Raw genomic sequence first — 20,304 nt, forward strand, 5'->3', positions numbered from 1 at the left:
CTATAATGATTACCTAACCAGGTAGCAGAAACAAATGTTTTTGTGTTATTTAATATGTATTTTGCTCAGGATACACATGCTCTTTGAAAAAAAATACCGCCTTTTTTGTTTCTTCCTGAATGCAGAAAATTACCATTCTTTTTTGTAGAATGATCACTTTGTTTGTGAAGGGAGTTTGAAGAACAGGTAAAGTGACTTCTTGCAGTTTAGAAATTATTCATTTTACACCTTGTGCTTTCCTCTTCTCTTGACACTCTGTTTCTCTGGTTTGAGGAATGTATCCATCAGCAATTTCAAAATGTGAATTTTCCATTGCTAGAAGTTTAGTGAATTAATGTATTTTAAAACCAACATACACTCTTAATATTAAATAGCTTTCTGTTTTTACAAGTGCTAGCAAAATGACTTCATGCTGGTTAGCAGCTCAAAAACTGCATCAGCCAATAATGAATATTAGAGTAGTGTAGATAAGAATTATAAAAACTCAGGTGAAGGTACAAGGAATAGAAATGACCTTTTAAGTTACCAAATAAACTCTTTTACTGTTGCCGTTTACAACAGAGAAATATCTCCTGATAATCCAGGACTAAAGTAGCAAGAGAGGCAGGTGCTGATACTTCTATTAAATCTTTATTTGACAGAAAAGCCAGGTTTTGCAGCCTACCACTTGCTTGCGTTGTTGCTAATTGAGTTTTAAATGTTGCACTCTGTTTCCTGCTGTAATGATGATTTATATCTTTCTAGTTAATGAGCTTAGATAATTAAAGCATCCATGTTCAAGGGCTGCCTTGAAAACCACAGCAGTGCTGCAGTCCACTGAAAAATTACCTTAAATGATGGTTCTTTACCCTTTTACTTAAAAAAGAACTTCATAGAATACTGTTCTTGTAGGTGGCAAATAAAAACCTGTGTTGAAGATGGAACCTCAATACAGAAAAGCATTTTTGCTTGTCAGGTGTGAAATAATCCCACAAATCGTGATTATGAACGATCTACAGAAAGATGACAGCGTTAGTCCAGTTCTTAATGACACTATGTTGTAATGCCTTTCCAAGAGTGTGAGACTTTTAGCATTTCACATCATCCTCTGTGCCCAAAAGGACAGTATAATTAAAGCAAAACAAGACAATGATATTTACTAACTTTGAGTACCAAACCCACAAAGAAAACAGGCATTGCTTATTTAAGTATTTTGTTCTCTTTTGCAAGTATTTCTGGAGGTGTTTTTTTCTGAGACACTAGTATGCAAATGAGATCTATGTGACAGGGAGTACAGGGAATATTAAGAATCATTGCTCCAATGCAAAGCACATCTGATCCTTACTGTTATCCATGCTACTTCTGATAACTTGCTCCAGTTTAAATAGCATTAAATAGATGTTTTTGTGTGTGGTTTTGTTGTTGTTGTTTTTTGTTGGGGTTTTTATTTGTTTGTTTTGTTGGTTTGGGATTTTTTATCACAGATATGAATACCTGGAGTAGAACTTTGTTACAACAATTTTAAAAGGAAAAAAAGGGGAAAACTGCTTTCTGGACTTGCAAGACTTGTGCCTGCAGAAGCCTTGCTAGGCTGCAGAAGTCTGTGGCTTTGTTCTTTCAGTTCCCTTATTGCTGCTGTTTGTTTCTAAAAGTAGATCAAGGAGAGGGGCTCAAGGAAAGTCCTGAGTCCTTCCTGCTGAAGCTTAGGACTGGAAATTGTTCCTTGCTCAGCTTGGAAGGGACAACTCAGAAGCTTCCAGAATTGAAGGAGCATCTTCCAGATATTGGGATCCCTTGTAGCCACATACTTGGTCAGTCCTCAGTGCAAGAGATGAACTGTTGTCCACTGCTGATGGAAGTAATGTTGTCCATGGCAAGTTTCTAATCCTCCATCCTCTAAGAAAACTTGTCAAAACATTTCCAGAGTTTTAGGTCTTTTCTATGTGGTCCAGTTTCACTGAACCTTTGATCAAAGCTGGAAAAGTATTCAAAAATAACAAATATGATGTTTTTCATTTTTTAAATTCTTAAAACAGTCTTTTAGACTCTTATAATTCTTAAACAAAGGACTAACATATATATGTCTGCTCTTTGGTGGAAAACCTCAAGTATTTCCTAGCTGTATGTGCATTCTTAGAAGGTAAGGGAATTAGTTGTTGGATTTTTAATTTTTTTATATTTTATTTTAGACTTGTCTGTTCTCAGAGACAGCATGAAAAAGGAGAAAAATATATTGAAAGCCTGTTCTTTTCTACTTGTGTTATTTCGTAGCACCTTCATCAGCTCTACTTCCTGTGATGCATAGATATCCCCTGCTTTTATTGGTCACCAAAAAGACACATACACAATTATCTTCTTATGTGGGTGATGATCTTCTAAAACCTGATTACCCTACTTGTGTGTTTTCTGAGGAAAAGGTCCTGTCTGCACTGACTCATATTTTTTTTTTTGTCACAATGATACATCTTCCTTTTTTTATAAGACGCTTCTGTTGATTTTGCTGCTCCTTTTTTCTTTTGGTCACATGCTTTTCAACTTTCTAGCAGTCTATTTATAGTAGACAGACTGTTGAAGGTCTTTATTGAATTTTCTTTACCAAGTTCAGTAGTAAATATTTCAGTTTGAAATATAGATACACAAAAATATTGTATGAACTTTTCGATGAATATATAGTTATAAAACTTCTGGAGTACATTAAAACATTCAGATACAATAAATGCAGGTTTATGATCCAAGAGGGTTATTTTTTTAATATTTTATTACTTAGCCAGATACAAAAGGCTAAAGAGAGACTGCCAAGCAATATCTACAGTTGCAGTGAAGCACAGGCAAGCTCTACCAAACATATGAATACATTAGGATTTTATTATTTTTATGTGTCTGAAAGGTTTCTACCTCTAGGCTGACTTCAAATAACCAGGTTATTGCAGTCCAAAAGAGAAGCAAGCAGCCTGGGAAGTCCATGAAGTACAAATAGCATATTTTTTTCTTAGTACACATTTTTCACTTGACAGTATCAAATCCACAGAAGAATTGTTTCCCTGAAATTGTTGGACTGTTGAAAGCCAAATTTGACCTTTCAGTTGTGCAAAACCATTACAAGGGAAAAGCAGCAGCAGCAATTGTTGTTTCATAAAGGAATGTGTAACGAGGGTAAAGGATTTTGTTTCATTACATCAAGGCAGCATGTTCTTGGGAATAAAGCCTCTTGCTTGTTTGCAAGTAAGGAATAGAATAGCTAGAAGTATGCATAAAAATGAATATAAATGCCATCAATGTAGCAGATACCAGGTTCACTATTTTTCTCCTGTAAAAAGACAGTTTTTTAATCTACTCATCATAGAAAACAAAGGGAATTAGACATCAATAAAGAAATGAATGAACAAGAAATTGGAGTGGACCCACTCCTTGTAGCAATGGACTATTGAATTACAAGCTATGATTTCTTTCAAGGTGCTGGTGTCCAAACGTTGTCTGACAATATGTGGATGGTAGTAAGCAACAGTGTAAAATTTAAGCATCTCTAAGTATCAAGGGACCTATACAGCCATATAAATCCAGGCTAGATGCAGACATGATTGCTTAAAAACACAATGGCATCTTGTGTGTTGGCTGTTTTCCTAAGCAATGACAGCAATTTTGTTGCAGGAAAATTAGTAATGCTGCTGGGCGTACTGCATTTGCCTTGACTGTGTGGAGAAGTTCACTCTTTTCGTTTGGCATTTGGGTTTTGAGGTTTGGGTTTTTGTTTTGTTTTTTTTTTGTAATAGTAACTTTTGTTTTGGTGAAAGTTCAGCTTCCTATGATGTTTCACCATTTTGGTTGATGATTTCATTGTTCTAGTGAAGGACTCTGGTCAGAGAGACTCCTGGAAGTGCTTTGATAAGGGTCAGTGGTTTTGAGCACTTCCTTGGGTTTTTGCTTGACTCTGCTTTGTTGAACAGAAGCACATACTGCAGAGGTCAGCTTGTCACCAGCCCTCACAGGATGGAACCTCACAGCCTGTAAGAGGTGGTGAAAAGTGTCATTTCTCTCTGAAATGTAGAGGTTATGAGGAATCACAAACGGTTTAATAACATGCTACATTAAAATTTCTAGTAAAAATTTATACTCTTACTGTGAGCATTTTCAACTGATGGCTTTTGTCAAATCGTCTTTCACCAGGAATGTTTTCATGGTCCTGTTTCTTACAGCTGGGAGCTGAATTTAAAGCTGCAGGAAATGCATGCTAGAGAGAGATGAGGAACAGAAATGCAATTATTTTAATATAATGGAAAGGATTTTTTCTTTTTTCACGACACAAGTAAACTAATATATGGCTGGTTTGGGGGTTAGTATTGTAGTATATTACAGTTGGAAAGAACATTTTGTATTATGAATTAAACTGATAATGTATTGGATCTCAGCCAAAAGCAGACAATGTTCTTTCTGAAAAGTGAGTCATTCTAGGGAGCAAGAGAGTTAAAGAGGAAAGTTCTTCTGAAATAAGGGTTTAACATCTTCAATCTGTGTGAGCATAGCTTTGTGTTAAAAAATCACCAGTATCCAACTTGCATGGAATGGGAACAAGGAAATACTCATCTCTTACTGCCCCATTCAAGCATTATTTTGCTGTGTGCTCTGATGGGATTGTGTTACATATAATTGTATTATCTGTTTGTCTGGGGTTCAAGCAGAAGAATCCTTTATCCTGCAAGTGCAGAGTGTAAGGTGTGGAGATCCTTGGTTGGTGATACTGAATTCATGTACACTTAATTCACTTATCAAATGTCAATGAAATCTTTTGACTGATAGGCAGCACATTAAACACTTACTTATCTCCCCTTGGAATGTTTGGTCTGTAATCATTAAAATATATTTACCAACTCTACATTAGGAGCCTGAAAAGATGTCATATTTGAGGTTACTGCTAGACTACAGACCAGAAGAGTGCCCTAAATGCCAATTCAGTGTAACAGAGTTTTTCTTCATTTTTTTTCACTTGATACTCTCTTTGCAAGGTGGTGGCCTTTTCTTCTCACCTCTGTTTCTGAACAGCAGTACTCTCTTACCTCTCAGAACGGCTTAAGGCATGTGATGTGGTTGGTAGCTGTCTGCTAAAATAATACTTCTTTCCTGTCACCCCCCTCTTCTGACTTTTTGGGGGTTTTTCCCCTCTCTAGCCAGACATTAGGAAAACAATTCTGAATATAGTGTCAGGGGCTGGTTAGCTTGCTTGAGGAGCACAGAGCAAGAGCTAGCCCAAATCTGCCAGACTGACAGCCCTTAGTGCTGGCCTTTAGTCCTTTTTAACTTGCTTGCACTCTGCCTAATAACAAGGTTATGCAAAGAAACATAATTAAGGCTATTCAGTTCATCAACATGACTTCTTTGTGTTTATTTTCATAATGATCATTAAGTGATAGCAGTTTGTTTCTACAGCTAGGTATTCTTAAAGGTGCCTTTAAACCCCAACCATCCTATAATTCATGTTGATTTAAGATCAGCATATGGATTTAGCCATCTGCTCAAGATCATGTTTATGTTTTCATCAAGGGGAAATCATTGTAGTCAACTCCTTCTTGCACTGGCTCTCCTAACTAATTATTCTGTGAGCTTTTACCAGGACAAAAAATTACTTTGGAGAGCTTTCTCTTGAAAGCACTTTCCTCAGAGCTTAAGCATTTTTCACCAGAATTAGATTTGCTTAAGACTTTGGTTATATTATTTAGATTATATCATTTCAAAAAGTAATTTTCTGTGTCTTAAACTAGAATTGAGGAATCTTGTACATTGCTTGCTTTCCTTTACATTATACTCATGTACTATCACATGAACACCCCTAGTACAGAAAGGCTGGATACAGTGATGGCTCGAGCCCACTAAGATGGGTGCAAAAACTGACATTTAAAGCTCAGTAGGTCTTTGCTGCTGGTTCTTTTCATTCATGGCTCTGAATATAGCCCAAATGCTACACTTCACTGAATTTCTTTAAGCTAATTGTGCTGGCTCTTCTAACTCAGGAGGCATACGAGTATCCATGTTGATACTGATGGTTGCTAATTAAGAGCACAGGAATTTGAGAAATTTCATTCTCATTTTCCCTTCTGTTTCTGGGATGTACAGAGTGCTACATATACAAAGGTAACAAACAAATGCAGTTTTTCATTGTGGGCAAATGTTTGTTTTCCACTGATAAGATAAATTGTTGCACTAAAGGAAGGAGGATGCTCTTTGTAATAGTGTTGCTTCTGATTCTTAATAAAACACTTAGTAGGGATGGGGTAAAGCATCAAGTAGGGCTGTGATGGCACAGAATGAGGAAACTGTGACAGCAAATGTTATCCCTAGGTAAAAATGGATAACCTGTACTACCAGCCAACATGAAGGCTTTGTGGTTGGGTGTTTAGATAGTAGGCATTCATATACTGAAGCTTGACATGCTAATTCTGCTACCTGTGAAATCTTGTACATTGTTGGGTGCTTGGAAGGTGATCGGATTGCAGTCTGTGATGGTAATACTGCTCTAAAATTCTGTAGTAAGAAGAGCAAACTATACTATCCATCATGGCCCTGTAAATAACTGAGGCTTTCTTTGGGCTTTATGTAACTCTCACTGGATCCATGTAATACTACTGCCTGTGTTTTAGCTTTACTGGGGTTGGGATTAGTGCTGCTGAGAGAAATACTAATTGTAGAGAAACCTGTTTCTAAGAGTTGAAATAAATAAATAATCAGAAAAAAAATTATGCTGTTATTTGAGATTCTCCTCTTCAAAAGTCTTTTTCTCATTTTGCCTTGTTTCACCTTCCCTAAATTTCATTTGGAACGTTGTGTTTAAGGCCAGGCTGTGCCTGCTTCTTCTGCACGATCTTCCTTCCTCCTTGCAGGCTGTCTGCTTCTGGTGCATTGAATTGGATGCAGCAATATAAATGTGCATTGCTCCCTCTCAGGCTATCCCTGCTGACTGAACCTGTGACCTTATAAACTGTTAAAATTCCTTGGGCCTTTGTTTTTCACATCTGTAAAACTGAGGATAAGAGAATTTTCCTATTGCTAAAAATAACCTTGATCTCAGGATATGAGCTGGAAATCCTGACCCAAACACCAGTGAATATTTCCTCACAAATAATCATTCTGATGGGGTTATTTGTGGAATATTCGTTGCTCCCTGATTTTAAGGGTGCATTAACAGGAGGCAATGACAGTTTACTTGCTTTTATATTTACTAGGGAGGATCGTCAGGGGCAGTGCTGATCTCAGGAGGGTGGCAGGGGGAAGAGCTGGTTGTTTCTTTGGTGGATATGGGAATGAAGGCTGATTTAGTCCTGTCACACTTTGTTTCTCCCTCTGTGACCTCATTCAGCATCTTATATATGTGATGAAAGCATCTACCTACGTTGATCTTGGAAAACAAGATCTGTAAAATAGTCACTAGATCACCATCCCCTTTGTACTACCACTCCATTAAGTGGCTTTGATCTGGAATTGAAAATTTTCATTTGGTACTTCATTACCAACAAGTGCTACCAATTTACTCTTCTGAAAAATTCAGCTGGGGTAGGGGCATGGAGAGAAGGACTTTTTCTCTGCCAGTGTAGGTTTTACAGCAGTTGGTAGAGCCGGTTTCCTAAGACTTGTTTCTGGTATTTCCTGTATACACAAAGGCACTCCTCTGCCTGCTAAGCTTATGTACCTGGTTTTTATTTTGTTTTGAGACACTGCAAATAATATTGTGACATGAAAATTAATACCTAGAGCCATTTTTAAAAGCTTTGTGCTGAAGACATTTTTCTAGGCTTAGCATTTTGAGGGGCTTTTGCTGCATGGGTTAGGGTTTGGGGGTTTTCTTGCTTCCTCCATTAGAGAATATTAATGATTGTTGTCCTGAAGGTCTTTTCTGATGTGATGTTTTCCCTTCTCTATTCTTTTTCACTCTGCCTCTTCAAATCAAGTGTCATTAATTTGTTCTAGCCTTCAGGGGATGGTGGGAGAAAATGAACTCTCATTAGAAGGAGTGAGCGTGGGTGATCTTTACAGACACTGGAGTTGCAAGTGTTGGCAGAGCAGAACACAGTATAGTGTCCTCATGTGTTGCACAGAAAACAGATTTTCCCAAGATGCTCCTTGCCATTTTTTCCTCTATGCAAGGGAGGAATGTTATCAGTCAAATAACATTGGCAAATGTAGCCTTGATGCTTCCTTTGTGGTTTCCTTTGCTGTACCTGTATGGTCAATGGTTTCTGGATTTATCTCTGGCTAACCAGGCCTGTTTATGAAAATACATGATTGAAGTTTTTTGTTAATGCCAGTTCATTCTGGTAGTATAAACTCATCAATTTGCATGCAGTGATTGAAGGGAAAAGATAGATGAAAGCCTATTATAATCACGTTAGATAACCAGATATGAATATGAATGAGATCATGCTTCTTTTGAAAATAGAGCTGTGTTGTTCAATAGACTTAGTATAACAAACGTTTATATTAAAGCCCATTATGTTGAATCTTGTACTTGTTTTCTTTGGAAGAGTTACTTAGTGAGCTGTCTACATGATTCTGACCTTAATCTCAGTAAGTAATGAAATCTTCAAGTTCTTTAATCAGCTCACAAATAGGAACAGAATTGCATGGCAATGAAACCATGTGTGTAACTTAACCACAAACTTGGTGTCTTGAGTTGCCCTGTAGTGAGCGCATGCAAATAAAAATCTCTGGAGTTTCTTCTTTTATTTTGTACTTCTTCATTGTCGTTCTCTAGAAAATAAGAAAATTGCTCTTTCCTTAGTGATTAAAAAAAAAAGGAATGAAACTGTGGTGTTCTGAACATTTCATATTGCTATGGCAATATATAGTATTCCTCAGAAACACATTTGCTGACAAACTTCATTCAAGCTGTAAGGTTATGTAATCAAAGACATGTGACCCTTCTTTGTGACTTGGTTATTAAATTTTGGGGAAAATCAGAGCCTTCTGGTTTATAGCTGAACCCTTCAAAAACAATGCAGTGGTTGTTCTTGAAGCACATGAGAATTTTATGCATATAGCTGTTGCAGTTGTTTTCCCTCATGTTTATGAGTTTTCTGAGGAAGCCCAGTCTTTGATAACTGAGCTACAGAAGTTGGTTTAGTTGATTTTACTTTGCCTTTGTGTGGCCACTGTAAGTACTCCTTCCCACTTGGCTTCTTCACTTAGCCTTTTGTAACTTATCATTCCTTCAAACTCCTTGCCAAGAGAAGTGTTTAGGGCATACTTGTCATTGTACATGCAGCCTCTTTACCATCTCATTGTAGATCTGTACAAGTGACCAGCCACAATTCTGCTCAGACACGTGCAGGTTTACATGGTGCAATCGTTTCTTTGTCAGTAAGGCTTTGTAAGTATCACTTGTCTTTGCAAAGCAGTAAGCTTTCGGAAGCATGTGCTCACTAATGGAATGGTAAGCAGCTAAATGCTTCCAAAACATTGTACAAAGCAACCTCCTTTGGGATTTGCAGTCTGCATTCTACAATGTTACTCAATAGGGTGTTTTCCTCCCTTAGGTATTTAGTATTGTGTGCTGCTTTGCTCAAGCACAGTCTCTTGGAACTCAGTGCAAAAACATCTCCAGCTCAGTGAATGTAAAGAACAAGTGATCAAGTGGTGGATATTATTCCCTACACAGTGGTTTAAAAGATATCTTTGCTAGATTGTTGTTAATTGTCATATATGTATGAATTTGCAAATGTTGCTTCTGGAGCTGGTGATAGTGTTACATACCTGCTCCTAATAACTGATGGCATTTGAAGATGAGAATATAATCTTGATGGAATCTTCATGGAATGAAAATTCACTTGAAACAGTAACTGTATTTTACTATCAGCCCATTATGTTACACCAATTAAGTATGTAGCTGGTAAATGAGAAAATAAGTGCAGCATATCCAAACTGTTGCAGATGGAAAATTTTGAAATTGACAATGTTTAATGTAGTGTGAATATAAATTTTGTTCTTAATGTCCATTTGGAGTGGGAAACCATATAGAATAATCTTTGGACTGAGTTTGTACGTAGTGAAGAGCATTTAGTTATCTGAATGAAGGTATGTGAAGAGCATTCGCAGACTTTTTATTTGTGCCAGTAGACATTGCACTCTAAATCACTGTTATACCAGTGATTTGTCATCTATAAATAAACTGGCAAATGCACTGCTCAGCTTCAAATTTCCTTCACTGCTAATACCACTTGAAGTCAGTGGTTCCTCTTTCAGTATTGCTTGTTCTTTGACATAAATCAAAGAAAAATCCTCACAGAAAAGCCATCAGAAACATAATTTAATTTGTATTAGGATGACAAAAACACTTCTCCTGTGTCTCGCCGCGTCCAATTTCTATTTTTGTAATAGAAAGATATTTTATAGACAGTTAAATTGGAAAAAATCTGCTGCTTACCTAAAGGTTGTGTAGTGGATCAAAATACCCATCATAACAAGTAGAAAAAGCTGCTGAGAAACATGATTTCTCAGGAATTGCAAGGGCAGTCCTGTGAACTTGAATCTTGTGAAGGGGGCTCTTGTCTTCCTTGAAAACTTCCTCAACAGAGATACATTTCTAAGGAGTCCACAAACAACTAGTGTTTCTCAAATTTTCTTATTGTACCAGGAATTACTTTTTTGGAGATCAGGACATTAGTTTCAAATAACTTAAAATTTTGTTTACATTTAAAATATTTCTAGTGTGTTGTGCAGTTCTAGAGCTGGCTGCCCTGAGAGTTTAGGTAGGATGTTGACAGGCTCAAATAGACAAATTCTTAAGCAACAAATTTGATGCCTGAACTGACTCTGGAAATAGTGAGTAGAAAAAGTTTTGTTGTTCTCCAGCTGGCAATTTTAGAATACAAAGGAAGTTGAAGAGCACTGGGTAAATTAAGGAGTGCTGTCTTCTTCAGGGAGAAAAATTTGCTGTCAGGTTCGTTTGTTATTATAAATGAATGAGTGTACAAAGGCCATGACTTGATGGCACTTCTGTGAAATCATTGATACTGGATACTATTAATTCCTCCTCTGGATTTTTTTTTTTTTAATATGAACACAGCTGCTTTTAATGTTAATTCTGCACACATAGAAACCATGCTTTACATTCCCCATGTTCATAGTTTAAATCCATAAGTACATTGATCCTGGAGATCTTCATTAAAAATTGAATTTCCTGCTTTACTGTGCTGGGGATTTTTTGGTTATTAGTGATGAAAGAATGTTGATACCTCTTTGCATGTGTTGTTTAATGGTAAGAGGTCCAGTACCAAGAGAGGGCCTGTGTAACAAAACAGGATGTGTCTGGCAAAATTAACAGGAACAACAGATTCAATGCTAATACTTGTAAGAGAGTAAACCTGAATATATAATAACTAGTGTGCTTTCATTACTTTTTTCTCGTAACAAGAAGGATGACGGTAGTGGACTCAGCAGTGTGGTGTGGATATGGAACCTCTTCTGTGGGCTCTTGGTGGGGACAGTGCTGCAAGTTCTTTCTTAGTGATATGAAGCTGCAACATGACATGGAGACTATGCTAGAGTTATTGGCTGGTTGATGTTTCTGCCTTTATGAATGGAAATATAATGCTGGGTCTCTTTTGCCCCCACCTATTGAAAGATAAAGCATTGATGCAACTGCCTGGGAAATCTTCCAGATTTGAGAGGTTCATAGGAATTTAGAGTTGCAAAGAAAGGTGGCAGAACTATAGCTTTAGGAGCAGTTGCAGTTCTTTTCAAATGATAAATTGAGCATAGTAGTCTATGCATGCAAAATTGCCCCTTTAATTCATTTGTAAATCAGGCTATTCATCAGAATATGAGTATATGGGTTTTACATTACAAGGACATTTCAAGCCTATACATACAAACCTGGAAAGTGTAAAGTCTGTAAGCTATTCCATCCTATTCCAGGCAAAATACTAATTGGATTAACTGTAACATTGTCGTTTCCCAGGAGGAACTCTGGGATTTGGCCATAATAAATTAAACCTCAATGCTAACTCTTAATTTTGAGCATCTTCCTCTCTCTGCTTTTACCTGCTGATTTTAAGTTTCTCTTTTGGAACTACTTTAATTGACAAGGTTAGTTTTGAGTGCTGGGCTTTTCAGCTTTCCATCTTTGGGGGGGGTTTGTTTTGTTTTTCCTGGATACATTTCAGCATCTATTGCTAAGTATAAAAGAAGTAGGCTGCTCTGTGCAAAGTACCTAGAATATCTATCAAGTACCCATTTTCAAGACTGATCCAGACTTTTGCAACTTGTGGGATTGCAGAGCTCTGCACTTTTTATTTCTGTCCTTTTTACTGATTTGCACACTGCTTTTCTGACTTGTGACAAATTCAGGGATGTGCAGGTACTTGCAGGAAGCTTTCTAATCTTTCTGGTTTCTCTGTAACGGGCCCAGTGTATTTACCTGTTCACACATGTCTGCATACCAAAAGAAAAAAAAAAGTCCAGTTTCTTTGTGCTTAAGTGAAACTAAAAAAGTTTAATCCATTTAAAAATCTGTAAGTCTTGTTCAACTTCAGGTTTTTGCAGTTGGAGCAAATGGGGGCGGGCGATAATTGGTAGAACTGTACAGTTATGTAACTAAAAGCTTTTCTGCTGCAAGTTAGGAGAGCAGATTGCCTGGCCATCAAATTGCGACACGTGTTTTTAATCTTCCCACAGTGTCCATGCAGAGGAGTACAGTCAAGAAATGTGTATTGGTTTGGTAGATTAATGTGTTCAAATAAAGATGTTACCAAAAAATTTCCTTCGGAGTACAAACATTTTTTTTAGAGAAACAGTGGTGGTGTCATACCACTTGGAAATTTAAATAGTATTTATCTTGTATAATTAATGGCAGATATTATTCTTAGGTTGAAATTGTAATTGTTGATGGCTTTTAGTATGAAATTGTCATCTAAAACTCCCAGTGGGAATCAACTGGTAAAAAGATTATACAGTGTATCACAGTGGTGATAAGATGAAATATGCTATTTTATGGGTAAAATATCATGTTACTATCACAGAAGAATGGTCAGCTAGTCAGGAATCATGAATTGTCACCAATTTCACATAAATATTCATGAAAGCAGTGACTGAGATATCAGTGGGTTTTTTCTGTACCCAAAGGGAGTGGGTGGTTGGTTTGGTTTGGATGGGGGTTCTTTCTGGCTTTTGTATTTAGTTTTTTTGATGGAATGACACTATATGGATCTTAGTGTATACATTCAGGGAAAAGTGATACAAATATAAAACTATAAGGTGAACTTGACTGAGATGAAAGACAGTAGCCTATGAACACTTTGCACTGGAGTTTGTTGGATTTGGTGCTGCAGCTGTGGTATGTAGTCCTTTTGTGTCTATATGGAGTTGTGACTTCAGCTTCTCCAAGGCATGCTGACAAACGTGAGGTTTGCTTATCTGCAGTGGATCCAACGGCATTACCTGAAAGAGAGCATCTGAATTTTACTTAAGGTGGGCTGCTGCTGCATGATAAGGCCTATCCTGGACCTTTGGTTTTCTTCACTTACTTCAAAAATCACCCTTAGAGTGTGAAAATCAGAGGGTTTTTTGGGGTTGGTTTTTTTTTTTAGGTCTCTGAAGGACCAGTTTAAACAGTACCAGTCAGGGCTATTAACATCACCTTGGTTAAGGATCATTGCCATAAAAGCTCCAGGCTTGACCCTAAATGGGATGTGTGGGGGGGAAGTTATCTTTTGAGTAGAAGAAACAAAGCAGGTTTTGACACTGCATGCTTAGACATCCATGGGTTCTCCAAAAGCATTGCCTGCCTTCCTGCAGATGCTTGAAATCACCCACCAGGGAGTTTGAAGTTTCACAAGAGAGCAGAACCAAACTCTTCCCCTGAAGGCACAGACTGTTAAACTGTTTAACTAGTGAACGATGCACAAAATTGTCATAACACGTCTTTGGATTGTGTGTACCTAAGATGATTTTTGCATGGTGAATCTAAATATTGCTCCTCTTCTGTTCTAGTTTGTGGAGACATCCATGGTCAGTTCTTTGACTTGATGAAACTGTTTGAAGTGGGAGGTTCTCCTGCCAACACGCGGTACCTCTTCCTGGGGGACTACGTGGACAGAGGGTACTTCAGCATTGAAGTAAGTTTCTATTTCTGGATTTGGGTGCAAAACTGCTTGCAGCCTGTTTTGTATATTTACCATCATATCTTAACTAGCTCAGGAATATGAGGCTCTTCACAAATGCCATGTTAATGTTGCTGGTGGTGTTTTTATAAATGTTGCTTGGAATCCAGCCAAATCCCACTATATCTGTGCTGGACATCTGACACAGAATGGTGCTAACTAGTGGCCATCTAAATATTGCACAGAAAGCAGTGTGCTCAGCAGCTTGCAAAAGCTGAATAGCCTGAGTAGATGAGAGCTATTGGAAAAGCGACATAACAGAAAAAACTTAACCTGCGATCCATAGTTTAGTTTGACTTTTAGGCTTATTTGATCTGAGTTTCCTGGATGTGAAATTTTAGGAGAATGGAAGGACTAGATGAGAGGTAGATGGGACAAAAAGCCAGCATGCAGCACGCTGTGCTGGAGAGAATGAGTAAGTTCTGTTTAGATATGGCATGCAGGAGAGCATGATCTCTGACTTTTATGCAGCACTTGAATCCACAGAGAAGTGATGCACAAGTCCCCTGTTGGTGGTGCTGAGACCTGGCGTAGTCTCCAGGTGAGGCCATAGAATGTGGAGGTCAAATGGCCTCTTCAGCTGGCTTGTGAAAGAAACAGTGTCCTATCCAACCTGCCAGCTTTGACTAGAAGTGAGTCAAATACCAAACCCAAGTTCTCTGTTCCAGTGCTTTTAAAGCAAACTAGATGTTTTCTTCTATCCTGTGTTATTGCTTGATTTTACAAACTGACAGGATGAAGTGCACAACTACTGAATAAAACCTGATGTGTATTTTTTTGTCTAGGTTATAGCTGATCTAGTCATTGAAGTCATCTAGTCAATCAGAAATCCTTGCTGAACTCTTGATCTTTTCTGTGAAAAGTTCAGACTTGAATTCCCTCTGAGTCAGGGCAGAATGCCCGTTACCTGTTGGAAGCAATGTAGATCCTATGATACATGTCTGTGTGTCTGTGACTAGATAAGATGGCATCATGTGAGAACACATCCACTGCTGTTTCATTCCACATCCCACATCCAAGTATACTGTTGCCATATTGGTATACAAGTATATAAGACCAAGCACACCTGAGTTATGTGTTTGGAAAACAGATCAGTGTATTATCTTGCCAGTGTTATGTTTAAAGTAAGAAGTTTCTGAAAAACTAGATTCAATAAAACTACTTTCCTTTATTAGTTCATTTTAAAACTTCATTTCAAGTGAGCTGGTAATCACTGCTATGGGTTGCCATGCTGGATTGCTTGGGGAGGGTTGGGAAGGAGGAGCAGGAAGAGCTGCACAGACTTAAACCATTGTGCAGCTCGGTCTTGAACTACCATTTTTGAGTTGTGGTAACCTCATTCATATCTCCTGCAGTCTTTGATTGAGACAAGATGTGTCTGGAAGAGGAAAGTTTTGTCTTCACTTCTATATACATAGGCTTTTAATAAAAGAAATAGAACAGCTTTCAAGTGCTTCTCTGACAGTTTACCAAAATGTGTTCCAGGGCTATTGCCAATTAAAGAAATAGCAAGCCATATGAAACAAAGACAACAGCCTATGTATAGGCAATAATCCCCTTAAAATCTCTCATTTAGCAACCTGTGCATACATACTTAGCAAATTGTATTCTGAATGCAGTTTTTCCATTCAGAAACATTGCTTTTTCACTGGAAGCATTATTGGCTTCTGCCAGCACCAAGGAAATATCTCAGCTGTCACTTATATTATTTCTTTTGTATGTTAGGTTCTCAAATCACTACTGGTTTTTTTGGTCACATAACTGATTTTCCCCACCTGTCACCTTGATTAAAGATTATCTTTGAAAGGAAGGGCAAGTTTCTGTTTCATAAGTGTATTTAGATGTAGAGCTGTGCATTCAGGCATGAACTCAGCACAATAAGTAGTGACAAGGAAAGGAAAATTGTGAAGAATGCAACTTGGCATTTAGAAGGGGAAGATATTTCTGGTGGAGAAGGGGACCTAAGTACATAGATCAGGCACCAACTCTTGTCAGTACTTTGTGCTGGGGAAGTCATGCTGGTAAACAGCCCCAGCCTCAGTTCATATTTCTGCCATGCCAATCACATAGTGATCTTTCTTCCATCCCTCTGCTGGCTTCCCTTTCTGCTATGGAGACAGGAGAGTATTGCAGTTCTGGGGTCTTTCCAAAGGAATTAAGTGGCTGGTCCAAGGTACTAATCATGAGTAATACATGTTTTTAAAGCATTCCCCTTGATTGCTGTGTGATCTCTAGTGTAAAAGTGACACCATTGAGCTTAGACCGAGCTGAGTTCTGATAGTGGGCGAGATAATCCTTCTCTGTGGGCTGCAAAGCATTTGGGATTCTTCTGGATGAAAGGTACTACATAATGCAAGCTATTATCATTAAGAACAGAGAAAGAAATTGCATAAGGTAGGTGGAAGGCACTTGATAATTCAGAGGGAAAAAGAGAAAAGTATTTGTATAAGGCACTCAGCAGAAATGTCGGTCCTTGCTCTATGGAGCTTTTGATCCAAGGGCTCAGTTCTTCATGTGCATGCTCCATTTTTACTGGTGTGAGCTTCACTGCTTGAAGTGGGGGTGTGTTTGGTGTTTTTTATATTAGCTCTAAGCAACGAGTCAAAGGATGAGAGACTGATAGAGAAGTTCCAACAGGTAAAGTTAAAAAATGTCAAGTCGTGAGTAGAATGAGACAAGGTTTCTTGGCACAGATGGAATCTTTATTCCATATCTGTGTTCTCTTTTCCATTTGACCTTTTGGCAGAACCCAGGCATTTCTTCACTTAAAAGAACAAATTTCTGCAATTTAATACAGTGCATTTGTTTCCTTGGCTGTATAACTGATAACATTTCCCTCTTGTGCTTGTGCACTGTTCGAGGGGTTTGACTCCAGAGTAGAAGAAACCCCTTAGTCTTCACTTTCAAATAAGTTTTATGGTCATGGAGAGTAGAAACCCAAATAATCAAAACAGAGGGCTATTTTTAAATGTAAAGAATAGTTAGAGCCTAAGTGGTTCTGCAGGAATAGGTTGTAAGGGAGAATGACTAATCTCTCTACCCGAGTCTGAAAACTCTTTTTTGAAAAGCAGACAAGTGCTGTCCAGTGTAGGGAGGAGTGTACATATAGACTATTTTTCATCACAGTCTTAGGAAAATTACAGAGTAAAAACCAACTACAATGCATTAATAATAATATGTAAACCAACTGTTTGAATTATTTTCTTGCTTAATTCCATATACAGTCTTATATGTCGCTTGACCATCATAAGGTATGTAGTGATCATTTTTGGCAGAGGAAAAAGTTAAAAAATGGAGAATTGAACCAGTGTTCAAAACTAACAAAAGTGGAGTTATGTCTTAAGGTTCAGAACATGCATACATTTCCCTTCCTGAGTGCACAGACTGACATTGCAGAAGGTGAAACTGGTGTTGTGGTATTTCCAGCAAGAGCAAAGTGAGGTGTTTGGAGTGAGTCTGGAATTTGACCGCTGGACCTAATGCCAATTTAAAAAAAGCATCTGGCACTTGAGATGCTTCTGAACTCGGTGAACTCTTAGAAATTAAATGGTCTCTCCCAAGAAAAGAATTACACATAAATAAATTTATGTCTGTAAACAGTGGGTGAAGCTAATGCTGGTGAAGTTGTGTGTTTATTATCTCTCAGGTCTCTGAACTTTCCAATTCTTCATTGGAACAATAAAGATCTTTCAGCATCGTCTGTTGCTATAGTGTATTAATGTTTTCCAGTAAGGAGCTTGATTTAAAATAATTTGGGCTGATCAGGAATACTTCAGCAGTGAAGTTAATAGTTTTTTTCAGTTCTCTTAAAGCAAAGAAAATCCTAGGACTTTAATTATCCTGAATTTCCTTGCCCTTTTCTTCTGTAGACCAGTAGCAAATATCTTTCTTCATAGCAACAATTTGCATCTTGTGAGATCTCGTTTTTGTATGGCATTGCTCCTCAGAGCTGTGAAAATTCAGCAAATTCAGAGCATTTTTATATGTATTAGATTCCCAGATTGTAACATCTGTTTGTGTCAGGGCTGTCCTTGCAGCTTGACTGGTCCTGTGCCAGCTGTTCCCAGTGTGATTCCCCAGCATGCCAAGAACCCCCTTTTGGCTGCAGGGGGAGAACATGTAATGGCACCATTTCCCCTGCACTGATGCCATCTCTCTGTGGGACCCATCTTCTTAGAGAACAGTTGGGGCCTAGACACAGGATACCAAAAAGGAGAGTTAGGAGCCATCTCTGTCTAGAAAGTACTAGCTATAAGAATTATAGGAACATTTACAAAAAAGAGTTTCCTAGTCAGTTTTTGGTTGAAAAAGAGGTACTTCTTTTTGGATATTTTTTAACTTTTCAGATACTCTTTTTAAAGGCTGAAATGGGAGTAATGTGGTCTAAACATTAGCAAACGGTATATTGCGATTGTGCTGAAATCCTACTTGTAGTGAAGACAATATGGCTTTTTCTTTATTTGCAGTAGTATTCATAATCTTCTTTGTGCTCAAGGGATAGTAGTTCAGAAATGGCAGTAAGTTGCATCTCATGTGAGTATTGCGGTTACAGCTGCAATTTATCTTTATTTGTCTCTGAAATCATGCTGTAATAAAGACTCATCCCAGTAGTGTGAATGCAGCTATGTGTGTAAAAGGTACACAGTTTCCATTGGGATGGTTACTCCATTCTAGGAAGCTGTATCTGTCCTAGATGTTGTGATGATGTCATTATTTCAGTGCACCTACAGTAATACAATTTTCATATTTTAGTGAAGTGTGTGTTAGAGAGTGTGGGAGCTATGCCAGTTCCACAGGTCGCAGAGCATCAGTAGAGACGTTAGCAATGTGTGGCTCAAATTATCCTTTCAAGTATGAATTACCTCACACTTACTCACACTTTATTTCATCTGCTGAGGAGTGCCTAGTGCTGTCAGTCATTTGGAGGAGGAGTTCATCGTTTGTGGCCCCTGCAAAGCCACACAACTGGTAGTGAGCTGCATCTCTCTCTTCCTGGCACTACCAGTGCCAGAGCACCAAGAAGTGAGCATTGTGATGCTGTGGTTGTACTCAAGTGGCCATGGTGATGATTTTTCAAGGTTCCTTGTTTTAATCACATAACTTGAGATGCACGGAAGAGCTGTGAGACCTTTGGTTTTCCTTTCCAGGATGGGCTGAGATGTGGAATTGTGCAAATGCTCCAATTCAGAATGCAACAGTGGAGTTAAATCCCAAGTCTGTTTTGACAATGTGGGCCTTTGGCTTACACAGTGCTTAATTGCACAGACCTTTTCTTTCCTGAAGCTGAGGCTGCCAGAACCTCAGCAGGAAAACAGCTTGACGGAAAACAGCTTGACTATGGGAGCTGGGAGGTAAACAGATTACCTCTTTGTTACAAACTTAACATATCTGCTATTTCAACAGCTGAAAGACGCTAAACAAGAGGGTTTGAGGGTCTAAGTCTTAGATACATACATACATACGTACATATATATATACACACACGCACGCATATGTAATATGGGTCTTTGGATAGTTTGAAATGAAATAGGCAAAAATACCTTGCAGATGTCTAGATTGTAAGGTCCCAGCTCTACATTTTGCATAGAGTTACAGCAGAGCTGATGTTGAGTATGTTCTTGATGACAATGTTGAAGGAAGAAAGGTATTTAAAAATTTGACAACAGGGAAGCAGTATTATGAAATACTTAAAGACTTTAAGCTCAGATTTTCAACAAGGACAATTTATCATAAATATTTTGTTTTCAGTAAGAATTATGATATGCAAAGCACAGGCAGGAAAAAATCAAAACCAGAATGTTTGCTCATGATTTGTTGTTTACACATAATGTTTTTTGTAAATAAATGACACTAAGTTAAAAAGCCATGAAAATCATTGCCCTCATATTTGCTCTTTAGTTTGCATGGAAAAAAAAATCTTCTAATTAGTTCTTATTTCCTATTACAACATTACTTCACTGAACTACTGAAAAATAAAAGGGAGAAAATTAAAGAAATCATCTAAACAAAATAAACCTTTGATATAGTACTGCTGAAAACAACACAAAATATGAATAGTGGGCTTATGTTGCTTGAATAGTGGCAGAGAAATAGAACTTTCTAGACTGTATTGATTCTCTGTTATCTTCTGTCTTCTTATGAGTACTTCAAAGGAAGCATAGAAAAAAAAGAAAAAATAAATCTA

The 20,304-nt window shown here is 37.8% G+C and overlaps 1 protein-coding gene across 2 annotated transcripts in view; it reads left to right on the plus strand.

Annotated features, from left to right (window-relative positions):
- Nucleotides 1-20,304, plus strand: part of PPP3CA (protein phosphatase 3 catalytic subunit alpha) — a 171,146-nt gene that overhangs the window by 106,645 nt on the left and 44,197 nt on the right. For both annotated transcript variants that reach the window (XM_036381734.2, XM_036381735.2), the window contains exon 3: nucleotides 13,951-14,075. In XM_036381734.2, the coding sequence (XP_036237627.1) occupies nucleotides 13,951-14,075 (125 nt within the window). The remainder of the gene's footprint in view (nucleotides 1-13,950; nucleotides 14,076-20,304) is intronic.

The sequence above is a fragment of the Molothrus ater genome, chromosome 4 (genome assembly GCF_012460135.2).
Source record: "Molothrus ater isolate BHLD 08-10-18 breed brown headed cowbird chromosome 4, BPBGC_Mater_1.1, whole genome shotgun sequence".
NCBI classification, from domain to species: domain Eukaryota; kingdom Metazoa; phylum Chordata; class Aves; order Passeriformes; family Icteridae; genus Molothrus; species Molothrus ater.